Here is a 14,768-nt window from a genome sequence, read left to right as displayed (position 1 = left end):
ATTAATTTATGACAATTATGTAAAATATTTTACATGCTTGAAAAATTTTTCTAAAAATATTTACTAAATTTTTATTTATATCTTTAATATTGTAAAAATATAATATCATATATATCATATATATATATATATATATATATATACACACACACACATGTACACAAATATATATACATACATATAATAATATCAAAAATTCCACAATATAATAGCAATGTATATGCATACACCAATTTCTCTAAAAAATATATATTAATATGAAAAAAAATATTAATATCTATGTTTAAAGACTGCTTTAGATGAATTCTTTCCGAATTCGCGACAAAATTCAGAATGGAATTTTATACAATTATTTTTTAATTTATTTTCTAATATATAATTTCATGAAAATTATAAAAAAACAATGAAAAAAATAAAATATCGATATACATATACAAAATTATATATCGAAATACAGAATATGCAAAATGTAAAATTATAAATAAAATTCTTAAATTTTGTCGCGAATTAAATGGATTACTATAAAAATGCAAACTTTTTACATATATATGTATAATTCTTGATCAATAGCCTATTTATATGGTAAGCCTAATGTATATGTATATATGAATAGTAAAACTAATTCAATCCTAATTCAATCCTCCAGTAACTTCAATAGAGGCTCCATTTATGTAAGAACTTCTATCAGAAGCTAAAAACACGATAACCTCTGCTACTTCTTCTGGCTTTCCCGCTCTTTGTAATGATACATTTTTTATAAATATTTCCCTAGTTTCGTCAGGTATAATTGCAGTCATAGGAGTGATTATAAAACCAGGCAATACTGCGTTTACCCGAATTCCAAACCTGTAGAACATACATAATACAGTTACATATTTTTCATATTAGTAAACTTTTTAAATAAATTAATCAAGATATATATCTAACACATACTGTCCAAACTCCAACGAAGCGCACTTTGTCATAGCTATCACTCCAGCTTTTGACGCGCTATAAGTACTTTGTCCAACGTATCTACGTCTAGCAGCAATCGAACTTATATTGATAATTGAAGAATTTTCGGTTGCATTTCTTTCTATCATCGCTTTAACAGCAGTTTGCGTGACTAGAAAGGTACCTTTTAAATTGATATTGATGACATCATCAAAGATATTGTCATCAACCTCCGTCAAAAAGTTTCTCCGATAGATGCCTGCCGAATTAACAATGATAGTAGGAGGCTTTGAAAATTGCTTCACGACATCTTTAAACGCAGTTTCGACACTGTTTCGTTCCTCAACATTAATATGCAATGCAATATGGTCAGCACCTGCAAACAAAAGCATACATGATACAGAGTTTATTTTCAGATGCTTACAACATTTTCTATACAGCAAATGATTGATCATAAAATAGAATTAATTATTGAGAGAAATAAATATAATCTCAATAAACTATAACATTTCAATGTTAAACATATGAAAATAAACTTTGTATCAGTTTCAAAAATATATAATATATATATAGACCTTCTAAAGAGGCAACAGTTTCCTGAGCAGTTTTGATATTCTGATCGGCTGCGACAACGTTTGCACCTTCGCGAGCTAAAACTCGACATACTTCTCTTCCGATGCCGCTTCCAGCACCTACAACAGAATCGAGAAAGAACTGATAAGATTACGCGCTACTTAAACATTTTAATATTCTAATCTAACGCATTTTTGCTGAATAACGATTCCTCTGAACAAATTTTGCTATTTATTTCTTCGGAATAAAAATCTGATTAAATTAAGTTAAATAAAAAAATATCCACGAACCGGTAACAAGTGCCAGTTTTCCAGCTACGAGTATCGACATTTCGAAATAAAGACTACGGTTTAAACGATCGGAGCACAACTCGTCTCACCAGCGGGCCTAATCAGAACTGTTTAAATCTGCGATGAACTTGTTATGGTAGAGGAAGATACGCTTGCTTATCGAAATATTTTCTGATAAGATTTTGATAAATTATTACACATTGTATCACTGTATGAGTTGAGCAAATATCAATTGGAAGTGCATAAACTACGCGAAAAATGAAAAATGAATATATAGGAACAAATTGGTTTAACGTGAGAGCACCTAAATAACGCCAGATATTAGGCATGATTTTGGAGGATTATGAATGAGATTCGCATTAAATCTCACAAACACTTCTACAAGAAGAATGACATGAAAACATTTCCGAAACACTTCCATAATGATAAGATTGTCGATTTTGCAATCGATTTCTATTTTTCGCATCTTACAAAAAAGGAGCGTAAGAAACGATCGTTGAATTTACAGCTGATGCATAGTTCACAAAATACAATAAGTCTAAATATAAAGAGATTATTAAAGAGAAGAAAAAGATGCATTATAAGGCACACAATCACGCAAAAAAACTTAAAGGAAAAAGGAAGTAACTTATCACAATTATATAGAATATTTTACATACTGGAAAAATTTTTGTAAAAATATTTATAAAATTTTTTTATTTATACCTTATCTCAATATTGTAAAAATATAATATTATATACACATATATACAGCAATATAATAATACCAAAAGTATCAAAATATATCAAATATATATGCATATTCCAATTTCTCTAAAAAGATATATATTAACATGAGAAATATATATTAATATTTATGTAAAGTCTATTTATTAGATTATCTTCCCGAATTCGCAACAAAGTTCAGAGTGAAATTCTGTTATGATTATTTTTTTATATATATTGTAATACATAATTTCATAAATAATATTGAAAACAATTAAAGAAGTAAAATATCAATATATACAAAATATTGAAACATAGAATATGTGGAATGTAAAATTATAAGTAAAATTCTTAAATTTTGTCGCAAATTAAATAAATTATTTAAAAAAATAAGTTTTACATACATACATACACACATATGTATAATACTCGATTAATAACCTATTTATATAGTACACCTGATGTGTATATGTACATATGAATAATAAAACTTAATTCAGTCCTCCACTAACTTCAATAGAGGCTCCATTTATGTAAGAACTTCTATCGGAAGCTAAAAACACGATAACCTCTGCTACTTCTTCTGGCTTTCCCATTCTTTGTAATGGTATGTTTTTTATAAACATTTCCTTAGTTTTGTCAGATACAGTTGCAGCCATAGGAGTGTCTATAAAACCAGGCAATACTGCGTTTACCCGAATTCCAAACCTGTAGAACATACATAATATAGTTACATGTTAGCAAACTTTCTAAATAAATTAATCAAGATATATATCTAATACATACTGTCCAAACTCCAATGAAGCGCTCTTTGTCATAGCTATCACTCCAGCTTTTGATGCACTGTGGATACTTAGTCCAGTGTATCCATTTATAGCAACAAATGAACTAATATTGATAATTGAAGAATTTTTGGTTGCGTTTCCCTCTATCATTGCTTTAACAGCAGTTTGTATGACTAGAAAGGTACCTTTTAAATTGATATTGATGACATCATCAAAGGTATTGTCATCAACTTCCATCAAAAAGTTTTTACGAAAGATGCCTGCTGAATTAACAATAATGGTAGGTGGCTTTGAAAAATGCTTTACAACATCTTTAAATGTAGTTTCAACACTGTTTCGATCATTAACATTCATATTCAATGCGATATGTTCAACACCTGCAAAAAAAAGTGTCGTATATAACAAATCAAATAGTCAAAATATTATAATTGAGTGAATAAAGTAATAAATATAATTGTAATAAACTATGCTGTAAGCATATGAAAATGCACTCTGTATCGATTTCAAAAGTTCTCTCTTTCTTTCTCTTTTAACTTAAGGATATATTTATGAACCTTCTAAAGTGGCAACAGTTTCCTGAACATTTGTGATATTCCGACCGGTCGCGACAACGATTGCGCCTTCGCGAGCCAAAACTCGACATACCTCTCTTCCAATGCCGCTTCCAGCACCTGCAGAATCGTGAAAGAGCAGGTAAGATTACGTTCTACTTTGCATTTTTCTAGTATTCTAGTCTAACGCATTTTTGCAGAGTAATGATTACTCGGACAAATTTTGCTACTTATTTCTCCAGAATCAAAATAAAAATCCGATTAGACTAAATTAAATAAAAAAAGATTCACGAACCGGTAACAAGTGCCAGTTTTCCATCTACGAGTCTCGACATATTTCGGGAAAAAGAAAATATTAGATCTTCGGAAACGATCGAAACACAACTCGTCTCATCAGCGAGCCTAATCGACACTGCTGAAATTTGCGATGAGCTTGTTCCATCGTAGAAGAAGACGCATTCACTTATCTTATCATCGAAAGATTTGTGATTGACTCGAAAATAAACTTTCTCGATGACTCGGGCATGTTCCAGTCACCGATCCCGAATAACGTAAGCACGCCCGGCCAATGGGAATCGACTTTCCGTTGCCCTGACAACGGATGCCATATGCCGCTGACGTCAAAGCGTACCCGCAGTGACGTCAGAGAACGCGCCACGTAAGTGATCGTGTTTATGGAAAAATTGAACTTGAATTATCGGCGTTTGCGATGCACGCGTCGTCGGATACGGGTCAGATGGACGATGACGATGGACGATCGCTCACTCGTCACTCGTGTTCGCCCGTGTCACTTGACAGAAGCAGCCGGCTGGTGAACGACTCGTGAAACTCGAATTTAAACGCGCCGGACCGCAATTTAAATTCCCGTTTTTTTCGCAAATTTTAAAAACACTCGCCGCGTAAATATAATTTCTACGAGAGCGTCGCAAATTGATAGCTATTCGCGAAAGCTATGCATCTTCAATGCGCGTTTCTACCAAAGGATTTTACCAAGTGTCTTGCACGTACATAGGAAAGCGTACATGCGGAGCTTGATATCGTCGGGCCGATCGCGGGACGAATGGACGATTGACAATTGACATTCGCGGGACGCGCGACGCCAAATTGTCGCCGGGGACGATTATCTCGCGCTATCTCGATTCGAACATTTCGAGCGACCGGCACGCGCGCGGCACCGTCCAGATCCGGCGGGACCAGAGGGGCGAGGGAGGGGCGTCGTATCCGTAGACGACGCTGGCAGCACCGGCAGGCGCGCCGCGCGCCTCCTCGCAGTCCTCGCTCGCGCTAGCCTGCCAGTTTTGCGTCGAGACGGCTCGAGGCCGCATCGTATACGAGGACGGATCGCAGGACTGATTCGAGTGCGCGAGAACGCCGTCGAGGACGGCTGGTCGGCCCATCGAGTGGTGGCGAGAGAGAAGGAGCGAGTGAGAAGAGACGAAGAGGTCGCGACACGCCGGTGACAAGTGCCGGGAGCCAGGGAGCAGGGACAACGTCGCGGCATGCCGTGTACTCGCGGCGCGTCATCATCGCGGCGGTTCGACTCCATCACACGCGCGAGCAGCCTCGAGGAACGCGGTAGAGGAGGGTGGACGACGACGACGACGACGACGCTGCTGCTGCGTGTTCGGTCGCGCGGCCAGACAACGGCGGCGTGGTGAAAAGCGAGACAAAGAGTGCAGGTGCGAGAGAGAGAGGGAGAGAGAGAAAGATAGAGAGAGAGAGAGAGAGAGAGAGGTAAGAGTTGGCGAGAGATCGACGCAGCGCGCTCTTTCTCGCGGGCGAGCGCACCGCTCGCCGCTTCTCAGCTACGGGTAGCGCGTACCGAGCTACCGAGGTGTTTCGAAGCGCGGCAGCGGCGGCCCAGGATGCTGCCCGACGTAGCAAGAAGATGGCCGTGATCGGCGAACGCAGGTATCACGCGGCGGTCCGTGCGAGCGCGTACACGGAGTTGTTCTCGTGCCACAGGGTCGAGGGTCAGGCCGAGGCAGCGGTAACGTCGCCGTTGCCGTCACCCTCGTCCTCGTCGTCGTCGTCGTCGTCGTCCTCGGCGCTGGCGCGCCGTCGACGGCACAGGAAGAAAGGCGCAGCGGGCCACTCGCCGCCGCCGCCGCCGTCGCCGTCGCCGCTGCCCCCGCCGCCCCCGCCCCCGCCCCCGCCGCACCAGCAGCTCGCGATGACGTCCTCGCGCGGAAGTGGCCTAGAGTCCGGCGAGTTCAGCGATCCCGACGACGATTACCTGGACACGGATCCGCTCCGGTACGAGCTGCGCAACATACAGAGCATCATTCATGTCACGCGGCAGAATATCGACACTCTGAACAATCGCTTCGCCGGCTTGCAACATCCGCCTTCGATTTATCTCAACGAGTATCAGGAGCTGACGAGCAAGTTGCACAAGCTCGAGTCCGAGGAGCAGAAGCTTAACGAGCTGCTGAATGCCAGGAGAATCCCTAGCAGCGTTTCCATATCGGAAAGTGACAACAGTGCGGCCAGGGGCCCTAGAACACCGGTAAAATCCTTTAATACACTAAGAGCGTACCTACCTAATCAGCAACGTACCAGTGTGCAAGTGCGAGAGGGGCTCTCCTTGAGGGATGCGCTGGCCAAAGCGATGAAGCTTCGAAATCTCACTACTGAGATGTGCGCGGTCTATGTCATGGGCATGGATAGCTCCAAGTACATGATAGGTTGGAACGTGGACATCTCGTCGTTGGAATGTGACGAGATATTGGTGGAGATTTTGGATAAGTTTCCCATAACCACTTCCATTTCGCACAATTTTGTGCGTAAGACATTTTTCTCGCTAGCTTTTTGCGAATGTTGCAGGAAGCTGCTCTTTCAAGGATTTTATTGCAGAACATGTAATTACAGATTTCACCAGAGATGCGCGGGTGGAGTGCCTGCCCTGTGTCATCAGGTACGCATGCAGGATGCTTACTATCAAGCGTTACTCGCGCATAATCCAGAGACCACCGCTGGAATCTTGCAACTTCCCTCTGGTTACGGATTGAGTAGAAGTATGTCTCCCTCTTTGGCTCCGTCGAGAAATCAGAGGCATCCACGTTCCTTGGGTCAGCAAGATCGCTCTAGCTCGGCACCTAATGTCTGCTTCAATATGGTAAAACCAGGTGGTGAACCTATTAACCTAGATGAGTATAGCAGATCTCAGAGTTTAAGCAGACCTGTCGGTACAACTCAAAGTCCTGTGTCACCTGGCAGCAGTCCAACGAAGCATAGTCAGTCCACGCAGGCTAGTCCCACGAGTACTTTAAGGCCAAAACGACCAAGAGCAAAATCAGCCGATGAATCTTCGAAGAATCTTTTAGCGCCAAGGGAGTCTATCGAAGATTGGGAAATTCCAGCGGATGAGATTCTAGTAGGGCCACGTATCGGATCAGGATCATTTGGAACTGTATACAAGGCTCATTGGCATGGACCTGTTGCAGTGAAAACACTCAATGTTAAAATTCCTACGTCTGCGCAGTTACAAGCATTCAAAAATGAAGTGGCTGTTTTACGTAAAACTCGACATGTGAATATCTTGCTGTTTATGGGTTGTGTCAGTAAACCACAGCTTGCAATTGTTACACAGTGGTGCGAAGGCTCATCTCTGTACAAACACTTGCACGTATTTGAGTCCAAGTTTGAACTGCTGACATTGATAGAGATTGGGAGACAAACTGCGCAAGGCATGGACTATTTGCACGCAAAGAACATTATTCATCGAGACTTGAAGAGCAACAATATATTTCTACACGACGATCTCACTGTTAAAATCGGTGATTTTGGTCTGGCAACGGCAAAAACTCGATGGTCTGGTTCTCAACAGTTTCACCAGCCGACTGGCTCCATTCTGTGGATGGCACCGGAGGTGATCAGAATGCAAGAAGAAAATCCGTATAGTTTCCAGTCTGACGTTTATGCGTTTGGTGTAGTGTTGTTCGAGTTACTAGCTGGTCAATTACCATATTCGCATATAAACAACAAAGATCAGATATTGTTTATGGTAGGACGTGGCTATTTGCGTCCCGACTTAGATAAGTTGCGCTCTGATACGCCGAAAGCACTCAAGAGATTGACGGAGGACTGCATTAAATTTTCGCGAGATGAGCGACCAATATTTCGTCAGATCCTGGTCAGTTTAGAGGGTCTTCTACGTGGTTTACCGAAGATAACAAGATCGGCTTCCGAACCAAATCTCAACAGAACGCAGCTGCAGTCCGATGATTTTCTTTACACCTGTGCTTCACCAAAAACTCCGGTGAACTTTCAATTTGGAGCATTTCCCTTTTACCCTTCCGGTGGGAATATATAAATGTATCGGCTGACACACACATTATAAGTCTGATGCACTTTGCATAAAGGAAATATTTAAAATATTGAGCATAACGAGATATAAGCTTAATTCTATGAACAAATTACATAATTCTTTCACACTTTACTTTTATTGTATTGCAAATGTTTGCTCGATGTGGAATGTGATAACATTCTCTTTGATATAAGACAAAGGTCAGGAAAAATAGGCTATATATATATATATATATATATATATATATATATATATATATATATATATATATATATATGTATGTATGTATGTATGTATGTATATGTATATATATATATATATATATATATATATATATATATATATATATATATACATACATATACATATATACATATATATAAGGAAGAAAAAAAGAGAACGCATGTGTAGCTTTTATCTTTAGACATTTACCGTTTACAGAAATAAATTTTCATTTCATTAGGTACGATCATTCATGTATTATAAATACATACTCGCATACACATACAGCAGTGTACATATATACATACAAATTATATATATATATATATATATATATATATATATATATATATATATTATACGTGCATGCACGTCAATGTAGCGATCTGTTGATTTTGTGCGATCCTTATGAAGGATGTAAAACTAAATTAAATCATAAGAGTAAAACGGCAGTTAAGTCGTGCGGGCCGTCGCTTATCTGTGAGATAATTTTCCAAAGGCCGAAGTGATTTTGTACTACTTCCTTGATTTTGTCTCGAGTATGCTCATACAAACACACGCAAACATATTTCACACATAGTCTCATTCATGATTATTATATCATACATATATCAACATCGGTGCAGGTTGCTTTGTATTATATATAAATATATATATAATATATATTAAAACAACGTATAGATTTCCATTTAAAAAAAAAGTTATATTTATAAAAGTAACATATACACGCGTACACACACATATATTTATTAATGAAATATAAATACTTTAAATAAGCCTGCTAAAAATTAGGGATATTGATTAAAAATGAACACAGGTTCTTCAACACATGCTTATATCTTATTTGACAAATCGTTCCTGAGGATTCTCTTAATTCATCTTACGATTAAACGTTTTAAGTAATTTTAAAAATATGCACACAGACAGAATGCTAATTTTATATGTGTATATTTCTCTTGTTTTCATAAGAAAAACTTGAAAAATATTATTTTACACGTTTTTAAAAATCTATTAATTCGCTTGTAATTCATTTGTCTGATGTATTTGTTTTTTAACATTTAACGAGAGGAAGATATATATCTATGTTTGATAAACATCTCATATTTCAGAAAAAGCTGATCTGTAGTTAACAGAAAAGAAATATAAAGTTAAATAATCTGTTTAATAAAAAAAAAGCATAAGCATTATAAGCCTCAAAATAGATGAATGGGAGGGGAAAAAATTTTTCGAGAGATTTTTGACCTACTTGTTCTTTCATTTCATAAGATGTATAGTACATATCTATTGTCCACACAACCAGAGTATAGTTGAGCTGAAAATGCTAGTACAACAGCTAGTTTTTCGGTCGACGTCCTCTTCTGTAAAATATTTCCGAACATGGGTACAGAGATATATGATGACATCGTGGCCTAAGAGATAGGTGTATAATCGATGCTGATAACACAAGCGTAATAGGATACATGTATTAAAATTTAACAAGAAGGCGATTAATCGTATGCGCTTCGAAAAATTCTTTTATGGAACTTTTACCATAGACTTTGCTTCTCTTAACTTTCTAACTCGAATATCTCGCGCGCGCGCGCGCACACCAGTAAATTTAAGTTTTACAGTAAATTGTTCGAATACGACAACGAGAGAAAGAGAGTGGCAATCTGACAATTGATATGCAATCGCATGGGCTTTCATATTACGATTTACGTTTAATTGACATTAAATAGTATCTTAGAATATACGTGCTTTTTCCTACAAATATACAATCTTCCGAGGCTATCGTGATGCAGGAAGTAGCGCGAATTTCACTTCGAATTTTAATCCAAGATACAATGTAATCTTTAGTTAGCGTCGGATAATTCAATTTTGTAATATCGTATATTGTTTTAAATCTTTATCAAACGTGCGTCATGAACAGTAAATGCGCGGAAGGAAAATGCATTACCACGAATACTCTCTTATGTTAGAATGCGATATATTTTATTCAACATATATTTAATTAAATTAGTTGTATGCGATGGAATATATATTACTGAAAAATCTCGAGTAGATGTTCATAAAGTAACATATCTATATCTCGCTCTATTGATATGTACATAATACTTTAACTTTGCATGTCTCGTAGAAATCGAGGACATGTTTCAGACATTGAGACAAAATTGATTTATTATATAAAGGAATAATTCCCTAAAAGCATGATATATATATATATATATATATATATATATATATATATATATATATATATGTAATGCTTTTAGGGAATTATTCGTTTATATAATAAATCAATTTTGTCTCAATGTCTGAAACATGTCCTCGAATATATATCGAGAGAGAAAAGAAATGTATGTATATTTGATATTTGATAATACCAAGAGACATGTGTGATATATATGAAATAAAACTCATATATTGTCATTTTTATATAAACACTTAGTAATTATTATTTCTTCTTATTACATAATAATATTTTTTAAAGTGTTTATATGTTACTTTGTGCATTTAATCATATGTGTTTGTCTTGAGAGTTTTTGTCGTATGCACCTTCCTTGCGCACAAGCGTACAAGGCCTAAGAGAACGAACCTTCGAAATTGAATTGTAATTAGAGCGTTTGAATTTTTTCAAGTCCTTTATTCCCATGACACGCCCCGATTTGTTATTTATTTATTTATAAATAATTCACATCGCGGCGACTTACGCGACCGTAGACAAGTGCCGAATTCAAAAGCGTGAGAGGAATTTATTGCGAGTGAAAGAGAGAAGGAAGGAAGGATAACGAGGAAAGGGATGTGAAGGGAGAATGCGTGCTTAAATATGCGGAACGTCGATATATAATAAACGAAGCGAGCCAGAGACTGAAATTATATATCGTGAACGCATAATGTAAATTAAAGCAGAGCTTACGTCGTTGATAACGCTTTCCCATAACGGGAGAAAACGCGATGGACTGTGACAATTAATGATAGAATCTATCTGAAGGATTAAAAGGGGGAGGAAGACACGTGTGTGAGGAAACCGACTTGTGTCTTCCGTTGAAAATTTTGATTGATCTCAGATTAATAAGAAACATAAATCTTCCGCTTTTAAATCTCGGAACGAAAGAGAGAGTTATTTAACTAATAGTACACCTTTATAGTTTATACGTTGCATTACAATATAAATCGTGCGTTTTCAAGCAAATTTTATTTCGCTAAATCTTTAACGTTTGTCGTCTTCCTCCGTCTTTGAAGATTTTACGTGCGCATTACTGTTAAATTTTATAGTATCGCACTTTTTTTATCGGGATACGCTGCTCCACGTCCTCGCGCTTTGACATGTTTGTATACGAAGAATTTGTACACAGAGAAAAATGTATACTGTATTCAAGTAAATATTATTTATTTTAAGTATATCATAAGTTTGTATATCCGCAAATATATCATAAATTCACAATTCAATTAAATTTAATTGAATATAGTAAACAGTAGTCTGAATTTTAGTAAGTGCAGTATTTTAGTCAAGAATATTAAATTAAAACAAAAATTTGCTTACTACAAAGAGATGGTGTAAAGTAAGTTTGATTTTTCTTTGATACAACTTTACAATATTCTTGAAGAGAAAATTAATTCTTCTTTTGAGTACATGATAGTGAGATTTTCTAACACTTGTGATGAGTATTTTAAGACTATTATCAAGAATATATTCTTTATTGGAGAAAACCATTACTTAAAAAAAAGAAAAATAAACTGAGTAATCGCTTTTCTTGGCAGCAGAATGATATTTTTCTCTGGGTACAAGAATACGATATCGAAACACATTTCTTTCTCATTGAAAAAGCACAGGCAACCTGGGAAAGCAGATCCAACGTATTGCGGTTGCTTGCACGCCTTTCGAATACAAACGACATCGTATCGAGGACATTGCTTCTTTGTTTAAGTCGCGATCGTAGAATAAAACTTGGTCTTTGCGAGAGGAGGGAATAGTCGGGATCGAAATTTAAGCGAATGTTTAAGCGACGTAGATCTCGAGTCTCGATACGATCTGCGAATCTGCTTTCCTCCGAGTTCGGTTTTCGAATTTGACGTATACTGACTAGAATGAAATTTTTCGCGACACGTCCCGTCACGTACGTGATGTGATAGAGGACTTTGCCTTCCTTTCGCTAAGTTGTAACGATAATCTGTGTTAACTAACATGAGTTAGCGACATATTCGCGCTGTTCCTTTTTAGATTATAATTCTCTGCCTATGGCATAGACAGAGTTAAGAGATTTAGTTAACGGGACCTGGCGCTAACCGACATTAGTAAAACCGGCTCCAAGTTGTACATAGTTTGGATCAAGTGACTGACTCACACGATATAGTGAGGAAAAGGTATAAAATTGAATGGAATTAAAGGATGATCGTTCTCTATGATTCGATTTAAATCTTATAAATCTTGAAAAGCCAGCGGTACAGTTCAAATAAAGTGATTCATCTTTTTAAATATATCAGATTCTCACACGATTAAGGATCAATTTTAGAATTTACCTCAACAGAATTAATTTTTTTTTCTTTAATTTAAGAAATTAAATTTGTTAGTTAAATAAAAATTTTTTTAAATTTTATTGTAAATTTACTGTATCATATTAACGATATAATTAAAATAGTTTCTTTTCTTACGAGGAGGGACAGAAGGAACGAGACAAATTGCGGAAACCACTATCTTTGAAGCACCTGGAAATGCCAATTTCGCGCAGAATAAATTCCTTATTAACTCTTGACGCGTATTCTTACAAGAGAACGCGGTGTGCGCGGTGTTCTTCCTCTTAGAGCACACTTCCGTCTGAGGATATATACACGACACGAGAAGAAAAAAAAATATTTAGCCGAGGTCTCAGCACGCTATATATTATACAGGCGAGTGAATGCGTTTTTGTGAAAACACGCCGTGACAGATTCCTCGATCGCGCGCGACTCCATCGGATACTCGATCATAATCATCTCTCGAGAGATCGATCGCTCTATCCAATCGAAAGAGAGACGAAAAAAAAAAATATATATATATATACACACATACACACAACTACAAGAAAAGGACAAAAAATAAATTTACTTTATCTTCGCGTATGACGCATGCGAAGTTTATTTCTCGACAATGACTTCTCCCCGATCCTTTCCCGCCTTGCTTCGTTCGCCGAATGGTAATTCAATGATTGAACAGATTTCTCGCGCACGAAATATATATCTCTCTTTCTTTCTATCTATACGCACTATCAATTTGTAAATTAAGAGAAGCAGGAGAAGAGAGAGAGAGATGGGTTTATCGCATCGCCAAGTTGTTTTTCATGGCTAATCAAAGACGCGGGAGCACTTTTCGTTTCTCCCTCTTCGAAGATACGGGACGTATCAGTTCGCGATTTTGCTGTTTTGGCTAATTTCGATTAATTAATCTAATGGGAGATGTGCGAATTCTGGGAATCTCGTTTCGTGACAGATAGTCGTTCATCGCGAAGGGCAACCGAGACGCGATTTCACGCGACAAGAGTCGGCGATTGAAATTGCGGGCGTGAAATGTGTCTTCTGGCAAATTGTTGCTTATTTCCCACGTGTGTCGACTTTAATCATCGCCCGTCCTCAGGCATGTCGCAATCAAGAAAGATAAATTGCGCATCAAAACATGATTTTTTCTTTCTCCCTTCTACATCTCCCTGCCCAGTTAAATATCGGATGTTTGATTCCCATTTTATATCGAATGTTATCTTATTTTAATCTTTTCTGTGTGATTCTAGTGTAAAGTTAAATCTCTATCGTCTTATAAGTTGGCGAAACGCCGCGTATTCGACTCGCTTTTATATAAAATATGTCTTGGTATTCAATGATAATCACGCTTGAAATCGTACTTTTCTCGGTTAAGTTTTGCTGCTGCTCTAGAGAAGAGAAGCTAAAAGAAAATTTTTTGTATAATTCTAAAAAAATAAACTCGTAATTCTTTTAAGGTAGCTTTTGAAGAAGAGCAATATTCCTTAGAAACGAGATATCTTGTTACATGTACTAATTACTTCTCCGATAATTGAATTTTCAGAGACATTTTGTTTCCGAGAAATTTACTCGTGGAAAAGGAGGAAAAAAATTCAAAAATTCAACATTTGCATTTTAGCAAGATGAAAATTGTATTCGGAATTTGTGTGATCACTGTCTAAATGTGACGTTGAATCTTCATCATACCTTATTTCGAGATTGTCTTCAATATATATACATATATATATGTATATTATCGTAGAGAGACTGAATGTATATATCTACGATTCACAAATTTAGCGCTAAATGTGCGACGTAAACGAGGTCCACGAGGCATTATACATGTGCGCGTTTGTCGTTGAAAGTCCTATAATGCGAAATATACGTTGCACGATCCTTCGGCATCTCGCCTGACGGAAGTGAATCAATA

The 14,768-nt window shown here is 37.0% G+C and overlaps 2 protein-coding genes across 4 annotated transcripts; one reads left to right on the top strand and one right to left on the bottom strand.

Moving 5' to 3' along the window:
* Window positions 1-156: 156 nt before the first annotated feature.
* On the bottom strand, window positions 157-5,036 carry LOC145972101 (3-oxoacyl-[acyl-carrier-protein] reductase FabG-like). 3 transcript variants are annotated; one of them, XM_083100372.1, is made up of 8 exons: window positions 4,133-4,811; window positions 3,841-3,957; window positions 3,288-3,663; window positions 3,014-3,209; window positions 1,509-1,647; window positions 1,118-1,309; window positions 934-1,020; window positions 705-846 (listed from the first exon to the last, which is right to left on the bottom strand). In XM_083100372.1, exons 1-7 carry the CDS (start codon window positions 4,170-4,172, stop codon window positions 971-973), a joined length of 1,110 nt encoding a protein of 369 aa, XP_082956498.1. In that variant the 5' UTR covers window positions 4,173-4,811; the 3' UTR covers window positions 705-846; window positions 934-970. The 3 variants fall into 3 exon arrangements, with proteins under 3 accessions (XP_082956497.1, XP_082956496.1, XP_082956498.1); XM_083100371.1 differs by lacking the exon at window positions 4,133-4,811 and adding an exon at window positions 4,846-5,036 and having other exon boundaries at window positions 157-846; window positions 934-1,309; XM_083100370.1 differs by having other exon boundaries at window positions 159-846; window positions 934-1,309; window positions 4,133-4,808.
* Raf (serine/threonine kinase raf oncogene) lies at window positions 4,510-8,381 on the top strand. Its single transcript, XM_083100369.1, has one exon. The coding sequence runs from the start codon at window positions 5,726-5,728 to the stop codon at window positions 8,150-8,152; it is 2,427 nt and encodes an 808-aa protein (XP_082956495.1). The 5' UTR covers window positions 4,510-5,725; the 3' UTR covers window positions 8,153-8,381.
* Window positions 8,382-14,768: the final 6,387 nt, after the last annotated feature.

The sequence above is a fragment of the Camponotus vicinus genome, unplaced genomic scaffold (assembly GCF_025532165.1).
Source record: "Camponotus vicinus isolate PSW18456_S1 unplaced genomic scaffold, iyCamVici1.0 SCAF_5, whole genome shotgun sequence".
Taxonomy (NCBI): Eukaryota; Metazoa; Arthropoda; class Insecta; order Hymenoptera; family Formicidae; genus Camponotus; species Camponotus vicinus.
This window is presented reverse-complemented; position numbering and strand designations above follow the sequence as displayed.

Coding starts and splice junctions, on each gene's coding strand:
- LOC145972101 (XM_083100370.1), bottom strand. CDS start 4,172: ATGTCGAGACTCGTAGATGGAAAACTGGCACTTGTTACCG. Junction 3,210..3,287: donor GCTTCATTGGAGTTTGGACA/GTATGTATTAGA, acceptor TATGTTCTACAG/GTTTGGAATTCGGGTAAACG. Junction 1,310..1,508: donor AACTGTTGCCTCTTTAGAAG/GTCTATATATAT, acceptor TTTTGTTTGCAG/GTGCTGACCATATTGCATTG.
- Raf (XM_083100369.1), top strand. CDS start 5,726: ATGGCCGTGATCGGCGAACGCAGGTATCACGCGGCGGTCCGTGCGAGC.